A 24,009-nucleotide genomic window follows, 5' to 3' on the forward strand; every position below is an offset into this window, starting at 1 on the left:
AAGATCATCTCCTTGGCACCTAAGGAAGAAAGGCTACAAAAACATTTGGGTGTGTGCTGTGATATAAAATGTACCTCCCTCCCACCACTTGGAAAAAAGAAGAGTTAGAAAAAGACTTAAGGCTTTTTTTTAAAATTAAGACTTAGACAAAAGGAGAAGAAAGAAAAGAATCTGCAAATGGTTTAAGTTTTACCTTACGTCCTTTCAACAAGGTTCAAGGTTCTTGATCTGAAATTACAATAGTGTGATATTTTAACTGGGTGATACTACGTGGATGGCCCATTATTTTTTCAGCAGGACTTTTAAAGCAGCATATTGTTAAGAACATAGATTCTGAACCTAGCTTGGGTTCAGTCTCAAGGGAAGTTTCCTCATCCATAAAATGGCATGGTAACACTATGACTTGTGCAGTTGTTATGGTATCATTTTTTGGGGGGTACTGGGGTTTGAACTCAAGTCTTCATGCAGGCGAACTACTACTTGAGCCACTCCACCAGCCCTGTTTTGTGTTGAGTATTTTCAAGGTTAGGGTCTCTCAAACTATTTGCCTAGCTAATTTCTAACCACGATCCTCCTGATCTCTGCATTCCAAGTAGCTAGGATTATAGGAGTAAGCCACCGGCTCCCAGCAGTTGTTGTGCTATTTAAATGCCTATAAAAGTCCAACACAACATTAGAACATCAGTAATTTTAGCCATTGTGATTGACTTTAATTATAATAATGATGATAATAACTTAAAATGCAGGCTGCATCCTACTTTAAGTTTTCTTTTGTTTCTTCTCTTGGTGTACATTTTCTTTTTGCTTAGTGTTCTTTTTTCTTTAATCCTGGGTTTTATCCTCTGTCTATTCTTTTTCTAATGTAGAAAAATCAATGGAACCAATGAAGAAGATAGCATTGAACTGAATGAAGAAGGAAGACCAGTGCAGACACGCAGGCCACGCCCTCCACTCTGTGACTGCCACTGCTGCGGTGTCCCTAAGCGTTACATCATTGCCATCATGAGTGGGCTAGGATTCTGCATTTCCTTTGGGATTCGATGCAATCTTGGAGTTGCCATTGTGGAAATGGTCAACAATAGCACTGTGTATGTAGATGGAAAACCAGAAATTCAGGTCAGTTTCAATCTGTGGCAAGAGATTTTTTTTCTTTGACCATAGCTGTATAAATGTTTTGTTACATAAAAGAAAGCACTGCAATTCATTCACTAATATGACAAAAATGTGGAATGACAACCATGTGCTGGGCTCTGGACATGGTGATAGGGATAGAATGACGAATGAGGCACACAGTAAATGATGACAACTTGGGGTTTTAGTTGCTATGTTGAAGGGAGTGTACAGGATTCTTGGGCTAATCTAGAAGAGGGTGTAACACAGGTTTTGATGTCATGAAAGAATTCCCAGAGAAAGTAATGGCTGGACCAGACAAAGAATTTCAGCAGGGCAGGAAAAAGAGTGAAGAAAAGGAACATTATGTATGAAGGGAGAGAGGGAGGCAGGAGGGGTGGGGGGGAAACAGGAGGAAAGAAAAAGAGGGAGAGAAAGGAGAGGGGGATGGAGAGGGTGAGAGAGACAGAGACAGAGAGAACATGGTGTGTTTCAGGAGCTGAGGCACAGACATTTCACTATTCTGTGCTACCTGAGATGACTTAAGAACCCTTTATCAAAAAGGTTTTAGGACTGGTGGAATGGCTAAGTGGTAGAGTGCCTGCCTCACAAGAGTGAAGCCCTGAGTACAAGCCCTAGTACCTCCAAAACAAACAAACAAAAGAGATAATGTTTTCTTTCTTAACACAGATACAAAGGATTATAAAGGAAGTCAATTATATTAAACTGCAGATATTGAGATATTTAAAAATCAAAAATCAAATTTGTGGTACAGAAACACTTGGGCTTGTTTAATAACACATCAAATGACAAAGTCTAGTGATAGGTATAAAAATTGCTTTAATTTTGAATTTGAAGCAAATGATAGCTTGAGATAGTGGCAACAAATATAATATGATTTGTGCACATTTATGATTTCTACTAGTGACAGAGTCATGGGTACCCATGATACCATTGTGGTTTGTTGTCTGTGTTCATATTGGCAGAAAATGATAAATTTCAGTTAGCAGTTAGTGAAGATAAAGATATTGACTTTTTTCCATCTAGGTTCAGATACACAGGACTCCTTCCACAGACTCCCAAATGATCCACCGCTCAATAGGAGGAGATCAGGTTGAACTGTGATCAGAGTAGGGGCTGCAGATCAGTTTAGAGGTTGTTGTGATCATAAGCAAGCACTCTGGTGTGATTTAGTAATATTGTTTATGAATCACCAGAAACATAAAATCTAGTCTTTTTTTTGCAGTACTGGGGTTTGAATTCAGGGCCTCACACTTGCTAGGCAGGCTCTCTACCACTTGAGCCACTCTGCCAGCCCTCTAGCTTATTTCTTAATTATTTCATTATTATTATCATTTCATTATTATTTCATTAGAGAGGCCTAATGAAATACTGAGGTGTGGGGAGAAAAAAAGTGAAAATGTTGAAACCCAGTAAGTACATATTTTATGAATTGAGCACGTGCACTGGAATGAGTCTGACAGAGATGTGTCCATACTGATCTAATAGTGGTCTGGTCTCCACCTGTATTTGGAGAAAAGCTTAGATTGGAGTGCCCCAAACTGGTGTCCTGGAAGTCATGGCTCTGTAGGCTGCACTTGGAAGGCACTGCATACGTGGAACCTGTGTTTTGTAACCTATGCGACTCTCCATGGTGGGCGTGTGGGATGTGGTACCCTGGACTGGCACGTGGCAGAATGCCTTAGCAGCTACTGGAATGGTCTCTTGCCAAGCACTGGTTTAGGAAAATTTGATCTCGGTCCACTAAAAGGAGGCCTGTAGTTGGCCTGCAGGCTTTTTTTTTTTTTTTTTTTTTTTAAACTAAGAGATTATTCTGCCACAGGAAAAAAGCACCATGGAGATTCTTCTAACCAGTCTTTTTGATGCCACAGCCGAATCTGTCCTAAAAAAACTCCTGGTTTTTGGGGGGCTGAGTTAGGGGTGTGTGATGGAGGAGCTTAGCATGCATTTTTTAAATAAAGACTGATGTATATTAGCAAGGTTTCAGATGTGTATCACATGCATTCTGTCAGCCTTTTGTGAGCAAGTCCTGCTAATTAAAATTTGTCTGGTGAGGCCCAGATCAAAATGAGATGCTATTTTGCATTTGTTTGTTGCCTGAAAAGATAGGCCCAGGTCAATAGAGTCTGCTTTGAGGCATATAGAAAAGACATTTTGATAAACCTAAAGAACAATGCTAGTCTGAGTTCTCCAGTTTCTATGGTTTGCACTCTGGAGTCTTAGAGGGACTGATTAAGATCTAAACTATGCTTTATACCATTCTCTCTGGCCTCAAAAGTAATTTTAGTAATATTTCAGAGGCTCTAGGACAATTCTAATTTATACCAGGTTATTTTTCTCTTGTCCAAATGGAATGAAGCTTAGATATCAGCTGAGCAAGTCCACCAGGGTGACAAAGTGCTCTGAATGACTTTTTATTTTTTGTAAAATTTTTTTCTGAGATTTTTTTATTAACAAGCATTAATGGTACAAGAGGTTTCATCGCGATAATTCTATAGATGCAAACATACAGTGTACTTTGAACCAGTTCACCCCCTCTGTTATATTCCTTTAGTCCCCTCCCCTTTTCAAACATGTTTGTTGGTTTCTTTATACTGTCTTCGTATGTGGAACATATTTCGATCCTCTTCATCCCCTAGTACTCTCCCTTTCCCCTCCCCCTCCTGCTGATCCCCTCAGATGGTCTCCCTGTTACACTCATGTCCCATCATCATCACCAGCATCATCATCATTTTGGGTCTAGATTCCACATATGAGAAAAAAATGAGGTATTTGGCTTTTTGAACTTGGCTTATCTCACTCAACATGATCTCCAGTTCCATCCATTTTCCTGTAAGCAACATAGTTTCATTCTTCTTTATGGCAGAATAAGACTCCATGTTATATACTACCTTTCGTTATTCATTTATCAGTTGTTGGGCACCTAGACTGATTCCAGAGCTTGACTATTGTGAATAGTGCTGCAATAAACATGGGTGTGCAGGTCTCTCTCTTGTATGTTGATTTACATTGCCTCAGATATATATGGCTGGTAAATAAGTTAGTAACCATACAAATTATTTTTTGTTTCCTTCACAAGCTGTTTTATTTTCTCCTTAGCACTCACACTATTTGGAGTACCATGTTATTTATAAATAAGTATATATATATATGTATATATTTAAGTTCATATGTATCACTCTCTTCTCTCCCCAGAAAGTAAGATTCATGAGAGCAGGGACTTTGTTTGGTTAACTGCTATTACTGCTGTATACCAACTATGCAAGATGCTTTCCAGGAAACCTTTGTTGAATAAAGAAGAAGGACATTATGAAGTCATTATATAGGATCATCAGTGAGAAACAGCAATCAATTGTCTCCTTACAAACACAACTGTATCTGATTTCTCATTTTCAGGCAGCACAATTTAACTGGGATCCAGAGACAGTGGGCCTTATCCATGGATCTTTTTTCTGGGGTTATATAGTGACACAAATTCCAGGTGGTTTCATTTCAAACAAGTTTGCTGCTAACAGGTAAGACAAACTGAGATAATATGAGCGCTCCCCAGGTTATAATGGGGCTTTGTACCTTTATAAAATCTGCACAATTTGTTCTCAATTTGGGGGTACAGGATGAAAAACAGGTGCCAGCAGATAGATGCAGTTTGGAGATATTGATCTCAAATGATCTTAAGAGTCTAAACATTTTTTGCTCAATGTAATTTACCTTGCAACTCATTGATTTTGTGCTAAAAAGAGCAATTAACTATGAGTCAGAAGACACAATTCCTGACCCCTCACTGGCTCTCTGAGATTGCTTTCTCTCTCTTTCTTGGCCTCAGTTTCCTCATCTGTGAAATGAAACCTTGAACTATTTTTTTTTTCGTTCTTTTTGACAATGATACTCTGTGGTCCTATGTACTTACGCCGTTATCACTCATTGCCGTAAGGTTCTGTCTGAGTATTATGGGCTTGCACCTCGACTGAAAGAGCGTCTCTAATGCCTAGAGACTACAGGAGGAGTGTGAGCAAGCGATTAAGTGTTTGAGCACTCTGAGCTGTCTCAATAAGCGGTGAGCCCTCCATCACTAGATGCCTTCAAGCACAAGAGGATGGTCACTTGGGGGCAGTGTTGTAGTGTATCATACCCAGAGAAGGAGTACACGAAGTATCTTCAGGCCCCTCCCAGTGTAGTTCTCATATGACTTTACAGAAATCTATTTCATGAAGTACATTGTGTCTTGTAAAGCAATTTCTCAAACTCTGAAATACAACTCACTAGATGGCTGGGAGATCAATAGTGATTTACCAGCAGCATTTTTTTTTAAAGAGAGAGAAATGGAAGAGAAGATAATCAAATAAAATGAAACAGAATAGAAAAGATCTGAGTGCATTGCATATAAGGGCAAGTATTGACTTCTGAAACTTGTTTCAGTTACATTTGTGTGTATGAGTATAGACTGGGCTGCAATAAGAAATATATTTTAAGGTCATAGTCAAAAGTTTGAAAGCTACTACCATAAGATCTACATATGTATAAGTGTGACTGTCTTTACTTGTGTACTTGTCTAATTTCTTTCTTTTATTTGTTTCCTACCCATTGTATTCTTTTTTAAAAAAGTGATCAAATATTGATTGCTATGTTCATCCTGGTTATTGCTTATACTTCTGCCCTAAAAAGAAACCACACATAATATGATTTCCCAGCATGTAAAAGGGCTAAAGTATCACTAACATATGGGAGAAAAGAAGAAAATACTGCCTGTCCTTCTTCCCCAGGAAACTGTGGGCAGGGCAAGGACGAGAAAGTAAATGATTCTGGCAGAGACTAGGGGGCTAAGACAAGAACACAGCTTGTTTTGTGCTTGGCTGGTCCCAGGTCATAAGCTGCTTCCTGGACAGTCACTCCCCGCTTCCAGTTCACTGAAAACAGAATGGAAAGCAGGAGGCACACACAATCCCAAACATGCAGAAGTCCTAGGGAAGAGGAAGGGCCACTTGGGCAGAGCCAGTTAGAAGTGTGGGTCTTCAGCAAGTTTACCTCAACCTTGTCATTCTACAACTCCTTAGGACATCATCTAGACAGGACATCCCTGTGTTGCCATAATCAAAGCAGGGTAGCAATCTATCTTAGGGCACACCACACCATCAGTTTCTCTGGATTATTTTCTCTTAATTTCCACAAGGATGTTTCATGGATTGTTAAACTGGTTTCTGACATTTTACAGAAGTGCTTCATCTATCACTGCCTTGCCCAATAAACAATACTGTGCTTTGGTCCCCTAGGGTATTTGGAGCCGCCATCTTCTTAACATCAACTTTGAACATGGTCATTCCTTCTGCGGCCAGAGTGCATTATGGCTGTGTCATGTGTGTTAGAATTTTACAAGGCCTAGTGGAGGTAGGAGACATAGCTTCCTTAAAGTTTTCAATATGCCCAGAGCACGCATGATCCTTTAGAAAATTTGGGATGTTGGGCTGGTAGAGTGGCTTAAGTGGTAAGAGTGCCTAGGCAGTTCAAACTCCAGTGCTGCTGAAAAAAAAAAAAAGAGAATTCGGCATCTGAAGAACTCTGTTTCTCTGCTTATCTCAGCTCCTGGTGATGGCGGTAATTATAAATATTTTAGTTAAAATTCCTTGTGGGATTTTACATTTGTACATAATAAAGGACCATTCATTCCATAGTGATCTTAGACAAAATCTATCTAACACCCTTACATTTTAATAGAGGATGAAACTGATATACAAATTTACAAAACAAAGGTTTTTTTCCTTTAGTGAAAGCAACTTAAATGTATTTATTACATCTGTAAATTTCTAAGGGTCTAATCTGATGCAGAAAATGACTTTTATGGAGGAAGCAGCATAATTTAGACCCAGAAGGTAAATATTTTGGGCTTTGTAGTCCATACTGTGTCTTTTGCAACTGCTCAAAGGTGCTGTTACAGTGCAAAACAGTCCCAGATAACATGGGGACAAGTAGGCATGGCTGTGCTCCATTTTGAGCACTGAAATTTGAATCTCATATGATTTTCATGTGCCATGAGATATTGTCTTCTTTAAAAATGTAAAAACCTTAAAATGTAAAACCTTGCTGTCTGTACAAAGGCACATATGGGTCTACTTGGGTCATAGTTTACCAACTCCTGAGGTAAAGTTTCCCAGCCTCTGGCATCACCCCACCCTTCATTGCTTTGTTGTATACATACACAACTTGTACTATTATTTGTTCCTTGTTTTCCCCAGCTCAACTCACTTAATTTTTTTTTTGGCACTGGGGTTTGAACTCAGGACTTCACACTTGCTAGGTAGGCGCTTTACCACATGAGCCATGCCTCCAGTCCTCGACTCACTTAAAAAACAGTATTTTTGAAATCATGGGTTTGGTGTGACAGTTACATTTTTTCTAAAGCATACTTTAATACATATTTAACAATTTTAATTAAGAACGTAGGGCAAGGGATGCTTGGTGGTCGAGCACTTGACCAGCGTGTAAGAAGCCCTAGGTTCAATCCCCAGCACTGCCAACACACAAAATCTATTGATTGTTACTGCATCTCGAATCCAACTCTAGCCTCACTAGAGAGACATATATCATACTTTGGAAAATACCAATGTGGTAGAAAGAGTGTGACATTGGCAGCCATGAAAACTGAGACTAAGATTCAGTCCCCTAATGTCCTGAGCCTCAGATTCTGTGTCTTGAAATGAGGGATGAACTGACTGATTGTGGAAGTCACTTTCCACACTGGTATGCTTCAATAATATGAACTATAAATACAAAGATTTCCTTCTGACTCCCCACCACACTTACTTTTGAACTGTATTTGAATTTCAGTATCTGTGCTATGAATCAAAAGAGCTGAATTATGTGATTTATGTCTGTTTTAGTCTGTTCAGTTGCTGTTACAGAATATCATAAACAATAATTTCCTTCTAGTTCACGAGGCTGGAAGTGGAAGATCCAGGTGTTGGCAGATTCAGAGTCTGATGAGGACCTGTTTAATTGGTCATACACAGTTTTCTTCCCTTTCTGTCCTCACCTGACAAAAAGGGCAAGAATAATCTCTGGGGTCTCTTTTATAAGGACACTAATTCTGTTCATGAAGAGTCTACCCCCATACCCTGATCATCTCTGAGGGACCCATTTTCAAATACCATAATGCTGAGGACTAAATTTCAACATACAAATTTGGTGAGGAAGTCAAATTTTCAATCAACCAGTGTGTATAAATTGTTTTTTTTTATATTATAGCCTGTATGTAGAGGAAATATCCATGCTTTAAACACAGAGAGAAATTGGAGTAAATATTAATAGTCAATTTTCACCCCTCTGCCAGGGTGTGACCTACCCAGCCTGCCACGGAATGTGGAGCAAATGGGCACCACCTTTGGAGAGAAGTCGCCTGGCCACAACTTCTTTTTGTGGTAAGTGTGTTAGAATCATTACAAGTTTTATTTTGGAATGTCTTTTGGCTTCATGTAACTGAAAAACGTACCGAGAGTCTTAAAAAGAGTGTCTTTTTTTCACATAGAGTTCCAAAGGTCAGTGGGTGCTGGTGTTGGTTCTGGCGCTCAGTGAGTCATCCAGGGTGTAGCCCTGTTCTGACTCTGCACGGCTCTTTTTTCTCTTATGCTTGCTGCTCTGTAACCTTTCATTAGGAAAGCAAAAATGTCCACTTTTATTTCCTTGGCCTTAGTTGTTGTTATATGCTTTCTTAACCACAGAGAAGGCTAGAAAAGCAAGTTCCTAGCTGAGATTATCAAGTCCCCTCCTTGAATAAGTGCGATGACTTGTTCAAGGTCATGTGGGTACTGCCCAAGTTCACACTAATGCTAAGTCATGGAGCTGTAATGAGACAACCTGACTCTTGATATGGAACTTTCCTTAGTACACACTACTGGCATGTCCACATTGTCACAGAGCTATTTAAATTATTTTTTGCCATTATATTCCAGATAAAAATGAAGTATTATCTATTCATTTTACTAAAAGTGAGCTACTCGCCCCCAAGTAGGGATGTGACTTTAATTATTGGGTCTCCAAACTTCAACTTCCTTAGGTTGCCTCACTCCAAGCCATCCCTTTGGGACTGGCCCCTCTATGGATGGCTGGGAATAACTAGTATTCTGATCAATAGCAGAACCATAGCACAATGAGGCATGATGGCTCATGCCTGTAGTCCTAGCTACTCAGGAGGTGGAGATAGGAAGATCAAGGTTTGAGGCTATCCTGGGTAAAGGTTACTGAGATTCTAACTCAAAAACAAGCCTGGTGTGATGGCCCATGCCTGTGGTTCCAGCTACTTGGGAGGCAGAGGTAGGAGTATCGCTGGCCAAAGCTGGCCCATGCAAAAGCACGAACTAAAAGCAAAAAAGTGCTGGAGATATGTTATTTAAGTGGTAGAGCATTTGCTTCATTGAAATTCAGATTCTTCATCTAGGAGACAAAGTCCTTTTCTTTGCAGAGCTGGTCTTGTGAAGTCTTCTTTGAGTTCTCATTTCACTGTCACTATTCATATGGGTTGAGCTAGTCTCAGCGTGATTCCAAATGCCACCTTTTTTTTTTGTAATTAAAGAATTTATTCTTACCAGGCACTGGTGGCTCATGCCTATAATCCTAGCAACTCAGGAGGCAGAGATCAAGAGGATTGTGGTTTGAAGCCAGCCAGGGCAAATAGTTTGAGAGACCCCCCATCTCAAAAATACCCATCACACACTCTCAAAAATAATAAAAATAAAAAAGGCTGGTAGAGCGGTTCAGGTGGTAGCCTACCTAGCAACCATGAGGACCTGAGTTCAAACCCTAGTACTGCCAAAAAAAATGTAGCTTGACATACAAAAGAAGTTATTCTTGATGTTATTAATTCTTCCTCTTTAAGCTTCCTAAATACTTTCTTGCTGTTCCTTAGCTGCTGTGAAAGGGTTTGGTGCATGAATAGCTGTTCAAATTCTGCCTATGGGGCAGTGTTGCTGGAAGGATCTCACTCAGGTGCCATCTTGCTCTGCCTCTCTTTACTGGTCTGATTTTTCAAGCCAACTTGGGAAAATAAATATTCCTCTTTATTTCTGTGTTTTTATTTATCTCTTTTTTGCTTTCTCCTTTATTTTTAAATTTTAACTTATTTGGTGGTACTAGAGTTTGAACTCAGGACCTATGTTTGCTAGGCAAGTGCTCTACCACTTGAGCCACACTCCCAGACATTTACTCTCTCCTTTAGATGACAACAACAGCAATGATAAAAATGTTCCTGGGAATTTGGTGTGAGATAGTCTCTCTCGTCTCTGTTTTGTGCCTACGTTTGAACTGTATGCACAACTGAGAAATCTTTAGCTCCTTTTGCCCTGAAAAACTATCTCTGGCCTCTTGTTTGCCAGAGCACCTCCATGCTTACTACTGAGCTCACAGCAGCTCTAGAGGAGTATAGGACTCTGCCTGCTGACTTTGTAGATTCTTAGATCCTTGGCCTTGCTTTCTATGATGGCTTATTTGTAAGGCCTTTCATTTCGATTTGCCAGCAACTTGAGAATGACCAGCAGCCACTCCCCATTCTTAGTGTGTTTTTATAGCCCTAAAAGGGCTGATTGAAGAAATGGTTTGACTCTCAAGGAAAGTTACCTGGTCAAGGTCATAGGCTTTACTATATCTCCCAGGTTAGGTGTGGCTTTATTTCAATGAATAGTCAAGGGGAAATGTCATTAAAAGGAAACTCACGTTTGGGTTTAATCAGTTCCTAATCTCTAAAGATATTGGAGTGGGAAGAGGACTCTATAAAACATGAGTCACACCCTTTTGTCTTACTGTTGAGGAAACTGAGGCTGGGGATGAAATGGAGATTAAATTCTCCAGGCTAATGAGAACAGAACAGGGGACACTCTTTCACCCCAATTCAGCTACTTCTCTTCACAATCACTGAGGTCTTCCTCTGCCCTCTGTGGTGAGCACATAGGGTACTGAGATACACTGTGTTCCCTTGGGAAGACTGAGGACAGTGTGCTCTATTGGGATGTGCTCTACTGGGGGTGTAATAAAGGGGCTGTGAGTGAGTAATAGGAGATGACATTAAAGTGTCTGAAAGTATAAGGAAGGGTTTGATAGATGAAGAAGAGCAGCTTAGTTGTAGTTTCCCCGCATGAAAGAATCCTCCTTTCTTCTGTTTTTATTTTTTTGAGAGAGTGTCTTGTTATGTAGCCCAGTCTGACCTTGAACTCTGCATCCTACTACCTCAATCCCCCAATGCTGTGATTACAAGCATGAACCACCAGGCCTAGCTGAAAGAATGCTTCTTACAATGGGAAATTATTGGGCATTTTGGGGAGGCAGAATTGAATTATTACAAAATAAGACTTTGGATTTCTATGGACCTGAGTTCCTGGACAGGAAACCTGTCCTTATACCTCTGTGACTTCAGGCAATTTACTTCTCTTCCCAAAGTCTTGTTTTCTCCTATAAATGGGGGTAATATTGGTACCTGCCTCATCAGGTTGAGAAAAATCATGGATGCAGAATATTTAGCACAGTAGTTAGCACACAGAAAGCACTTACGCACTTTTGTGGGGCTTGGCATCACCTGTGCCAGAGCCTCCCATTACCCCTTCCAGGGAATTTGGCCTGGGGCAGAAGACTACCTTCTCTACACACAGAAGTCTACCTGCATCCTTTTTCTGACATAGACCCTGAGTGCTTGCCTTATTGTTTTAAGGAATTCTGAGGTTTGAAAAAAATGTGCTTTGTCATTCTGTGCATGATAAAGCAGTAATGGTGGCATTTGTGTAACCCTTTATAGCTTACAAAATGTCTTCACATACATAGCTGAGTGCACCCTCAAATCAATCCCATTCCTATCTTATCTCTGAATCAGTAGTTCACCTTCCTCAGGTGTCATGTTCAGATTCCATATCCCAGGCTGGGCCTTTCTTAGAGCGCCAGGCCCAGATTACAAGGATGTGATTTAATTGATTTCTCTGGAAGACCTCCCCCACCATTACCATTTCCTAAAGATCCTCCTTGGCACCAGATCCTGGAATGCAGAATTTCCTTTCATGCTGCTCACTTATCTGAAGGAAGAATTTTCTCACTCATGGCCTGGGGGAAATTTCAGATGACAACTTTTCAATTCAATTAATATTTATTGGGAGTTCATCAGGGTTTGTGTTTCTCTGCTAGATATCCTGCAGCTATACATGATAGAGAGGCCAGGTTACTGCCTCTAGACCTCATTATCTTGTCTAGACGAGATAAATTCCCCACACAGGTAAGTATTTACAAGGTTAAGTATTTCCAAAGCAAGAAATGTCAAATAGGTCTGGTGGAGTGGCTGAAGTGGTAGAGCACCTACCTAACAAGCACAAGGCCCTGAGTTCAAACCCCAGTACCGCCAAAAAGAGAAAGAAATGTCAAAGGACATTACAATTTAGATTGAAGGTCTTAATTCATTCTCTCTTCTCTCTTTCTTCATCTTCTTTCCCCTCTCTTCTCTCTCTCTCTCCTGGAGATGAAACCCAAGGCTTTGACCTTGTTAGGCATTTGAACTATGCCCCCTGATCTTTATGCTTTTTATTTTGTTTTTGAGATAGGGTCTTTGCTAACTTTGCTCAGGCTGGCCTTCAACTCATGATCCTCCTGCCTCCATCTCCTAAGTAACTGGGAGTATAGGTGTGTTCCACTACCATGCCTGGCAATTGACTTTGTTTTCAATTCTAGAATCAGCAACAGTTCATTTGTAAAATAGATTATTCCAAATGGGACAACAGAAGAGACTGATTTATGGACAGAGAAAAGCTGAAAAAGAAAAAAAAGCAAAACCACAGAACAAAAAGCAGACCGGTCATTTGAAAATTACTTTCCTTATGTGGCATCAGGGACAAGAGCACAGAATAATAGAGAAATAACTGGTTAACATCAGGATACATTTTTTTTTTTTTTAATGTAAGGAACAAGGCGGAAGAACACTGTTATCATGCCCGTTGAAATGGGAAATTTGCTGCTATCTCTTTTTTCTCCTGGTTTCTTGAAAAGTGAGATAAAGGGCTCAGTTTTTGATATGGAATTTATGCATGACTGACTCCATTTTGATTTTTAATATGGACTGTTGGGGCCCAGTGGAAGAACCTTTTCCAAAATGATGGCCTCCTGCAATTTTTATTTAATAGAAATAAACTTAAAAGTGTCCCAGTTATGAAGTAGATGGAGACAACAGCTTTCCTGCCTTCCTGGAATTCAACTGTTTCCTTCTTTTTTTTTTTTTCCTCTCAAAATCAAAGACATAGAAGCATGATCCTTTTAATAGTTTAATGTCTCTCATTTAAAGACCTAGGTGAAAATCTTTGGAACTATGAGCTCTGAAAACAGGGTCCATATGTTCCTTCACTTGCCATCTTCAGTACCCAATATTCTACATGGCTGAATTTTCAAATTTCTCTTCCATTTTTGTCATTTTTGGATTCCATTTTCAAATGCAATTCTAAATTGTGGTGCTTGAGCAATCTTTGCCTAAGTCCTGGATGGTCTCTGGGTGGAGTTAAAGGGCAGCCTGGTGACCTTCCTCTCCTGGAAGCTCTGTCTTAAGGCACACACTAGGAGTTTGCCTGACTCTCTCCCGATGGAGGTAGTTTGACTTGGATTGAGCTAAATGAACTGTCAATGAGTTGAGAAGGTTTGCATGCCAATTGGCCAACTTCTCTCAATCTTTTCTTGTTCCAGGTTCCTATGCGGGGGCAGTGGTTGCCATGCCCCTGGCTGGGGTATTGGTGCAGTACATTGGATGGGCCTCGGTCTTTTATATTTATGGTAAGTAATTTGACTTCATGAGTTCACATAGTGACTCGTAGACATGGTAGTTTCCTGTATTAGGGTCTGGCTGAGAGTTTATTATATGAAAAAAGAAATTACTAAGAAAAGTTTGTTGTATTAGTGGAATTCTTATTAATAAGAATTAGTAATTCTTATTAATTTAATGTTTATATTAAAGTTGACTTTTTTTTAAACAAGCAGAACATTATCTTTCTTTAAATACCAGTTAACAATAGGAAAATCAACAAAATAATTTCTCTTAGCTGAACAGACTGTTATTTCAGACTACTATTAAAAGCTGAAAAACTGTTGAGAGCTGGTGGCTCATGTCTGTAATCCCAGCTACTCGGGAGGCAGGATCAGAGGACTGTGGTTTGAAGTCAGCCCAGGCAAATAGTTTTCAAGACCCTATCTCAATAAAACCCATCACAAAAAACAGCTGGTGATGTGGCTCAAGGTGTAGGCCCTGAGTTCAAACCCCAGTACCACAAAACAAAACAAAACAAAAGCAATAAAAAAATTGAAAAACTTTGAAATAGAAGAAAATGAGACATAATCAAACCTTTGTTTTCTAACTGCAGGTATGTTTGGCATTGTTTGGTACATGTTTTGGCTGTTGCAGGCCTATGAGTGCCCAGCAACTCACCCAACAATATCCAACGAGGAGAGGACCTATATAGAGACAAGTATAGGAGAAGGAGCCAACTTAGTCAGTCTAAGTGTAAGTATAAATGGATGGATAAGTCTCACTTCTTTTCTATGAGTAGTTATCTTTTCAGAAAGGGTATCAATATCTTTACTAAAAATCACATGATATTTTTTACTCCCTAGAAATTTAATACTCCATGGAAAAGATTTTTCACGTCGTTGCCGGTTTATGCAATCATTGTGGCAAACTTTTGCAGAAGCTGGACCTTTTATTTGCTCTTAATAAGTCAGCCTGCTTATTTTGAAGAGGTCTTTGGATTTGCAATAAGTAAGGTAAACACACAGATGCCTCAAACATTCTTGAACTTTTATTCTCTTGATTTTATTGAGAATATCTTTATAAAATAATTAAATTGCTGATCATAATTCAAAACAGTTCTGTGACACCTAATAACCTGGAGGTCAGACAAGTTGTGCATTCTGTGCATAATATATTAGCTACTTAATTTCTTCTTAGTAAGGATCAGAACTGTATTAAGCTGCTTTCAAAAATTGAGGTTCTACCCAGTCTTAAAGTGTTTTTAAAGCTAATTCAATACCTTATTAGGCAAGGATAAAAAGATTTGACAAGTATGGGTTTTTTCTCCTTATAAACTATTCATTGAGTAGCAGAAAGAATCCTAACGCTCATTTTTCAGACCACCTCTCTCTCTATAATGATGGTTGGTTGCAGAAGTAACCAACATTGCTTGTGATGGCTTAGAAAGAGTCTCTTTCAATGTCCTTAGCCATTGTCATTAGTCTGTGTGTGTCTCAGGAAAGGAGGCTTTGGATGGTGAGACATAAAAGTTCAGCCTAAGAGAATAAAACTTCTTTCCTACAAGGGAGAGAACCACAGCCTAGCAGAGGTAGATGTCTACGTAGCTATAGATACTGTCGGACGAGACCATGGAAGAGCCAGCATAGTCACTTGATGGTGGCTGTCATGAGTGAGCACTCTCCAAGTGCTCTGCCTTCTTCATGTCAAGACCCATGCTGACTGCTGGGGCCTCTGTGATTAATAAAATTTCTCTCTGTCCTCAGGGACTTCCAATGTAGACAGATTAGTCTATATTCATAATCATTTACTCATTCATCATTTATTATGAAATTCAGACCTCTCTGGATCCTACATTAGATGATTAAATTTAGTGGTGGCTGTGAGTTGTGGAGTGGGGTGAACAGGGAACTTTGGAGCTACATCTTTCAGAAGTAATGAAAAATGAAAGATGACTCACTGTTTCTTTTTCTTCCAGGTGGGTCTCTTGTCAGCAGTCCCACATATGGTGATGACAATTGTTGTGCCTATTGGAGGACAACTGGCTGATTATTTAAGAAGCAGAAAATTTTTGACCACCACTGCTGTTAGAAAGATCATGAACTGTGGAGGTACTGTGGACTTTGGAGAGGGCTTCCATGGCTTTTACAGAATTAGAGTAAATGGAACTTCAGAACATGTTTTAGAGGTGATGTCTAGTCATCAGAATGGATCTTAAAGACACCTAATTCCATCCTCCCAGCAGACAGTTTTTTGTTCATCATGCCCCTATCAAGTGGTTATCCAGCCTACACTTATGCAACCTGAGATAGGACAATGTAGGTGAGGGCTGATAAATCAGGACACTCTTAAAACCAAAGAAATGTTTCTTTTATCTACTCTTAAGCCAGAGTAATATGACTTCCAGTTACATGTCTGTTTATTGTTTACTTTTTCATATATCCTTCCATATTTAATGTTTGTTTATGGAGCTTATTTCCTTTTCTCCTTCCTTTTCTGCACATACACAGAAGGAAAGTATTTTCTCTGCATAGTCTTCTTTCTTTCCAATATATGCTTGTGTATGAGCATATGCATATGCACATATGTGCATATACACACAAAAGTACACACAGACCACATTCTTTTCTGCCTTTTTTTTAAGTTCCTGCTTTGTGTTTTGATTTTGCAAAGACAAAGTGAGAGTTAGGCATTTTCTCAAAAGAGGTAGTGAAATTAGTTATGAACCCCTACAACATTTACGACTGTTCACATTTTTAAATTTCTCTATTTTCTTTCTTTTTTTTATTTAAAAGCTACTAGGGTTTGAACTCAGGGCCTTCACCTTGAGCCACTCTGCCAGCCCCCGCCACCTTTTTTTTTCTGAGATGGGGTCTTGTGGAACTATTTGCCAGGGCTGGCTTCAAACCATAATCTTCCTGATCTCTGTCTCCTAAGTAGCTAGGATTACAGGCATGGACCACCAGTGCCTCTGTTTTCTTCTTAGCTCATTTGTTTTGCTTTTTTTTTTATTCATTTATTTTTTGGCAGCACTGGGGTTTGAATTCAGGGTCTCACACTTGCTAGGCAGACCTCTTACTGCTCTTATTGCTTGACCCACTGTATCAACTCTTGTTTTGCCTTTTAAATTAACATTTATTGAGTGCTTTCTGTGCCAAATACGAAGCTAGGTTCTTTAAATACATTATTTTATTTAATCCTCATAATCACCCTATGGGTCCAGTACCATTACTCTGTGTAGTTTACAGAAAGAAATTGTAAAAAGTGAGATAAAATAAAGTGACTTACTCAAGTAGTAGATTATGTGCAAGACATCAGGTCTGACTGAGCCCATTGCTGATGCTCTTGTTACTCTTTGTTGGGGGGAGGGTGACTGAATGGAGGTAGAGGACAGCACCATCTATGGACAGGAGGTCACAACTGGGATATTAAATTGAAAAGGAGAGGATGGCCATGCTCTGACTCCAGATTAGATGGGTCAGGTCCATTTAGAAGGGAAGAATGTGTGTGGAGAGATAGGAGCAAGCACATTTCGGCCTCACAGCCTCATGAGGACATAGTATGAATAAAAAGACTAGAACCTGGTAACCAGGCAGAGATGCTTGGGACTGACTTTAGCTTGAATTTTTGTCTAGAAGACTGAGGTCAGCAGGTATAGTCCTGTTCTTTGGTGGGCAGAGGTGAAGCTCTGAGGCACTAAATTTAGGATCCTCTCCAAGATAGCTGTAGTAGGCAAAAAAATGTCTATTTGACTCTCAGAATATGCTTACTCACATGTCAAAAAGGGCTTGGCAAATGTGATAAAATTAAAGATCTTGAGATGGGGAGGTTATCCTACATTATCTGGGTGGAACCAGTATAATCACAAGGGTTCTTACAAGAGGAGGCTACAGGGTGAGTGTCCGAGAAGGAGGTTTGATGATGGAAGTGGGAGTCAGAGTGATGTAAGTACAAGCTAAGAAATGCAGGCAGACTCTAGAAGATGGCAAGGCCAAGAACGCAGTCTCCTCTGGAGCCTCCACAATGAATATAGCTCAGCTGGTAGCTTGCTTTCAGCTCAGTAGGACTCCTTTAGGACTTGTGATTTCCAGAACTGTACAATAATAAAATTTGTGTTGTTTTGGACCATTAAGTTTGTGGTAATTTGTTATAGTAGCGATTAGAATCTACTAAAGTAGCCGAAGTCTCACTTCTCTAATTGTCAAATTCTGTACCAGTTTACAGCCCTCCACCCCGGGCCATGGACATTTCTGTCTGTGACTTTGCTCCTTCCTTTTCTCTTTACTGTGAGTCCTGTTCATCTTCATCTCTCACCCCAGTCTTTTCTACATGTCTGTTATGGCTTGAATATAAAATGGCCCCAAAGGCTCATGTGTTGAAGGTTTGGTTGCCAGCCAGTGGCACTGTTGAAGGGTGATTGAACATGCTAACTTCATTAATGGTTAACTCACTGATGAGTTCATAGCTGAGTGGACTATTAGGAAGTGGGGTTTGACTGGAGGAAGAGGTCACTGCAGGAGTGTTATTCCTTTGAAAGGAATATCTTGTCCCTGGCATCTCTCTTGCTTCTTAGCTTCTATGAGGTAGGCAATTGTCCTTCACTCTTCTACTATGATGTTTTACCTCAGCACAGGCCCTGAAACATAGAGCCAAGTGAGCATGGCCTGAAATCTCTGAAACTGAGACAAAAAAAATCCTTCTCTCCTTAAGTTGTTTACCTTAAGTATTTTGTCTCAGTAATGAAAAGCTGACTAAAGCAACATCTTTTCCCATTTGGTTCAGGTCTTTTCCTCTTGTGTTTAAAGAACCACATCAGCCTCTAGCGGTCCCTTTATGGTCATATGAATTGGGGGACAACTCATCATGTGATACTTTATTACAGTCTTGTTGGAAAGCATTCTAAGCAGAGGGGAAAAAGCATGTATGATGGCCCGAGGCTAGGCATGAATGTGATATGTTTGAGAACAGAAGGAAGGAAAGGCAGAATGGTAGGTGAGGTAGAGAATGATAGGATGTAAGACCAAAATGCTCAGCTGGAGTTGGACCCAGGCGGGTCTTAGAGACACATTCAGTACTTGGCTTTTTGTTGAAATGATTGGGAAGCAAATGGATTAAAGCAGGTGTATTAGTTACTTTTCTGGTTGCTGTGATGAAATACCTGACTGAAATAACCTAAGGGAGGTAGGACTTATTTTGGCTAATAGTTTCAGAGACAACAGTCCATTGTTCTTGGCTCATTGATTCTGGGCCTGTGGTGAGGCAGAACATCATGGTAGCATGATTCACTTTACAGCAAACAGAAAGGGACCAGGGCCAAGGACACACCCTTGGGACCTATTTCCTCCATCTAGGCCCCCACCAGCTGGGGACCAGGGGTTCAACATATGAGCCTATGTTGAATTTCACATTTAAACTCTGACAGTAGGGAAAGGACATGATCTGATTCATGTTTTCAAATCTGGAGAATGAAACATAGGCCACACGCAGGAAGACCAAGTATAGGCTATTTTAGTTGTCCAGTCAAGACATGGTGGACATGTCTTGAATTAATGGTGATGGAAATGGAGGAAATTCTATGAGTCAGCTTTTCTCTTCTTTAAGATCTAAATAGTAAGCCAGGCATGTGGCACATGACTATATTCTCAGCACTAGGGAAGCTGAGATAGGAGGATTCTGAATCCCAAATCATCCTGGACTCTGTCTCAAAAACCAGAACAAAATGAAATAAAAAAACCCACAACAAAATAATAATTGTATTAATTTCAGATGATAATCATGAGAGTTAAGTGAAGCAATGCGTAATTGCACGTGGTATATTTTTCAATCTGTGAAAGCTTCTCAATTAATATTAGTGCTTTTTCTTCTTTTGTGTTCAAGATACTGAGAAAGAAAAGTTTTCCAAAGGAGGCATTCCACAAATACCAGCTATTCAATTGTATTTCTGTTGGCTAAAATTATGTACTTCTAAATTAGCAAGTTGAAAGAAAATCATGGATTAATACTATTTTTAAAACCTCTTCTAAACCCAGATGCCCTGAAGACTCTTGAACATATTTTGAGGAAATAAATATCTTGCTCATATTTAGTTCTGTCCCATCACTGAGACATTGTTTCTGTGTAATTGGTGGAGCTGTTTCTGCCTTGGACTTTGGGCTACTATTTGTACCTATGTGCTGCATTTAATACCTTGCCTATACAGCTTCATTTGATCTTCCAGTGTCCTACAAGGTTGTACTGGTATTTCCATTTCATTGGATTATGAATTTGAGGAGTGAAGTAATTTGTTCAAGGTCACACAATTCCGAGGTAGAGCCAGGCATGTCTGACTATACAGATGGATAGATAGATCTGGAGAACAAAAGGAAATGCCCTGGTGGTAGTGGTTTGCTTTGATTTTTTTTTAGGAGTAAAAATCAGGGCAAATGAGACTTGATTTGGCATGTTGCCTTGGAGGTAACTGTAGGTCAGTCGTGTGGAGATGTCTGGAATCAGCAGTCTCCAGAACAAAGCCCCACTAATTATCTCCCCACTCCCAGGACATTTCATATACTGCAAATGGTATTCATGCCATCTTTCTGTCTGCTGTTAGCTGAACTTTTTCTTTCATTTTTTTTGATGAGAAGAAACTAATTCATAATTTTGTCATTTTTAAAAAAAATTCTACTAGACTCATTTGTTCTGAATGGAAGGAACAGAAAGTATTTTTGTCTTCCTGCATTTTCTGAACAAATACCTCATTTTTTAAAAAAAAGAGACCTTAGAGCTTGGTGAACTAATGAAAGGGAAGAACTTTGCTGTATGCTTCATGAATTCTAAGATGTGTTTTATTTCAGATAATCACTACAGCTGTCTGGTTGCTTTAAGCAAGAAATACTGGAGAAGTGTATTCTTTTTATGTGAGAGGTTACAACTTATGTGGTCAAAGGAGATTCATTAACAGCATGTAGAAAAGTTTTAATATTTAGAAATGTCAGGGCAACTGCCCATGAATTAACTAAAACCATTTCCCACCCCAGAAGCATCTCTGGAATTACTGCACCAGGACAATGTTAGAAAGTTACTGCACCAGGACAATGTTAGAAAGTTTACAGCATGCCCAGGTAAGATTAGCACAGTCATGTAGTCGTGAAACATATAGGTAATACACAAGCACTGGGCCAGAGTATATGAACAAGAAACTTGGACTTGTGGAACTATGGATTCTTACTTGATAAATCAATAACTTTAGGTTGACTGACATGATTCTCATCTGCAGGCTTTGGCATGGAGGCGACCCTGCTCCTGGTGGTTGGCTTCTCCCATACCAAAGGGGTGGCTATCTCCTTTCTTGTGCTTGCTGTAGGATTTAGTGGCTTTGCTATTTCAGGTAAAGTATCCTTTAGGTTTCTGAATCTTGACTTATAGATTTATTAGGTTTCAAGAGGAAGGAAGGATGAGAACCTGGTGGTAGTGTTTTCTCTTTCTTTTTTTTTAGGAGTTAAAAACTCCTAAAACCCTTCTTTCAGTAGCTAGGCCATTGCCAAGGAGCAGGGCCATTGCTGAGAGAGTTTTATCTAGTTGGAGTAAGATCTGTGGGGATGATCTTTGGATCACATTTGAGCTGGGATTCTCCCTACTTATCTGCATAGGAAAAGATACAAATGCAGGAGACTTTCCTGAGGCATGGGCTCAGACTCAAGCATGTGACCTGAGTCAGCCTAGGTCACCCTACCTAACAGAGGCTGTTGTGACTCTTTCAATCCTCACTTCCTGCTGGAGGACTGATATGGTAGCTCAAATGATTGTCATTTGACATAGAGCATCAGAAGTTTTTTGGAGTGGAAAACTTCCTTAAACTTGACCCATTTCATTAGTATCATTTTCCAAATAAGAAAATACAGGTCCAGAAAGGGGAAGTGACTTTCAAAACTGGTAGAGCAGGTTAATAACAATAATAACAATGACGTGAGCTTACTTTGATCAAGTGTAGACTCTGTGCTCGGGACACTCAAAGCCCTCTATGTGTATTAAGCTCTGTCATTCTCACAGTTACCCTAAGGGGTATCAGTGCTACTAAAACCCCCAGTTTACAGGAATAAAAACCAAGTTATTGGGAGAGGCCAGAGTACAATAATATTATGTCTTTTTGACTTCAAAAGCATTGTGTGCAAAACTACATGAGAAAATAATTGGGTTATTTACGGCAAAATTTACATCTATCTCACAACATTGTGAAGCAAGTACTAATATCAGAATTCTACTGATTTTTTTTCACTACTTTACTTATATTTATCGAAAGCTCAGAAAAAAATGGGTACTTTGCTAATGTCACACAGTTGGTAGTGAAGGAAGGACGGAAGCACAGATCTGCTTGGCTCAAAGTCTGTGTTCTTTGCATTAGCTTACACTACCTTAAATATCAAATAGGATGGTAATGTGCCAAAACAGAAAAAAGGCGTGAACTCTGGTCTAAACTACCCTAAAACAAGGGCTTGGGGTGTCTATCAAACAAACAGAGCTGATGAGTAGTAAATTAGAAAAAAATGTCTTCTTAGCTTACAGCTAAGAAATTGGGTTTGGAAGTGCATTGACCTTTCTTAACTACTTATCATGTACTAATTTTCTAAATTATTTAAGTTCTCACCCAGAGATTGGAGAGGTATAACAGCAACCTTATAGGGTCTGTGGGAGGATGAACTGAGGTCTTTCATGCATTCACTCACACTTCCCACTAGCTAGGCACTGTTCGCAGCACAGGGCTATTGCAGTGAACAAATCAAAGATTCTCCCTTCATAAAACTTTCATTCTAATGAAAATAAGGTATTAGAAACCCTTAGCACAGTGCCAGATGCAGAAGAAGCTTAATACGTATTTAAGATTGTTGTTGTTTATTGTGCACGCTAGCCCAGTGCGTCTCGATCTCTCAAACTTCAATGTACACAGACACTGAAGATTCACAGAATGCAGATTCTTATTTAGTAGGGCCAGAGTGAGTCTTGAGAGCCTGCATTTCTAATGAGCACTGCAGTGTTGCTGATCAACAATCTATACTCTGTGTGTGTATTGCTGGGAATTGAACCCAGGGTCTTGTGCACGCTAGGCAAGTGCTCTGCTATAGAGCTACATCCCCAGCCCTTGTTTTTTTAAAACAAGGTTTCAATATGTAGCTCAGCCTGGCCTTGAACTCACTATGTAGCCTAAGCTGGCCTTGAACTTGTGTTCCTCTGGCCTCAGTCTCCTGAGTGCTGGAATTACAGATGTGAACCACTGTGCCTAGGGAGGAGTTCACACTCTGAGTAGCAAGGATTGATCAGTCATGACTTGCTTCCATTCGGATGTTGAGGAACACCTTCTCTTGATAACTTTGATGCAAAACAGATTCATATTCTGTTTCCAGAGATACAGGAAATGTTCAGGTTCACATTACTTCCTTTCCCTGGATTGTCAATTAAGTTGCAATCAGAAGTAGAGGCACCCAGTCCTCCCAGTCACAATAGCTGCCTTTCGTAAAGCCCTTGGTTTGTGCTTGCCATTTTAAAAATAGGGTCTCATCAGGAACCGGTGGCTTATGTCTTTTATCCTAGCTACTCAGGAGGCAGCAATCAGGAGGATCATGGTTCAAAACCATCCTGAGCAAACAATCTGCAAGACCCAATCTCAAAAAAAACCTATCACAGAAAGAGGGCTGGTGGAGTGGCTCAAGGTGTAGGGCCTGAGTTCAAGCCCCAGTACCGCCAAAAAATAAAAAAAGGTCTCATTTCATCCTCTTTGCAATCCTGTGAGAAGGGCCGCTACATCTATTTTACCAATGAGGAAACTGAGGCTCGTAGGAGTGATTTAACCTGCCAAAGTACATTGAGTATCTTAAATTAGAATAAAAGTCTGATAATGCTGACATGCTCGGAGGGGCTGTGGCCATGGAGAGGGTGATCATTCCTCAGGATCTCATATGTGCAGCTTCATCAGGAATAAATTGGGATTATAGACAAGAAAGCTGAGACAGGAGAGGCTGGACAGGTGTGAGGAATGAGTGACACCTGCTTTGGGAAATGTCCTAGGTAGAGAAGACAGACTCTAGCTTGTAACTGTTTTATCTGCTACAAAAATCTATCAATAGCTTAGTTTCCTAGCGATTTCCTCCCACCACCAACACCAGAAT

General features: G+C 39.9%; 1 protein-coding gene across 1 annotated transcript in view; it reads left to right on the forward strand.

The window, feature by feature from the left end:
- Slc17a8 (solute carrier family 17 member 8) overlaps window positions 1–24,009 on the forward strand; it is a 46,572-nt gene that overhangs the window by 16,709 nt on the left and 5,854 nt on the right. The window contains exons 2-10 of the mRNA XM_020155080.2: window positions 867–1,116; window positions 4,528–4,646; window positions 6,399–6,513; window positions 8,453–8,540; window positions 13,816–13,902; window positions 14,487–14,626; window positions 14,737–14,886; window positions 15,849–15,981; window positions 21,126–21,236. Coding sequence (XP_020010669.2) covers window positions 867–1,116; window positions 4,528–4,646; window positions 6,399–6,513; window positions 8,453–8,540; window positions 13,816–13,902; window positions 14,487–14,626; window positions 14,737–14,886; window positions 15,849–15,981; window positions 21,126–21,236 — 1,193 coding nt within the window. The remainder of the gene's footprint in view (window positions 1–866; window positions 1,117–4,527; window positions 4,647–6,398; window positions 6,514–8,452; window positions 8,541–13,815; window positions 13,903–14,486; window positions 14,627–14,736; window positions 14,887–15,848; window positions 15,982–21,125; window positions 21,237–24,009) is intronic.

The sequence above is a fragment of the Castor canadensis genome, chromosome 8 (genome assembly GCF_047511655.1).
Source record: "Castor canadensis chromosome 8, mCasCan1.hap1v2, whole genome shotgun sequence".
NCBI lineage: Eukaryota > Metazoa > Chordata > Mammalia > Rodentia > Castoridae > Castor > Castor canadensis.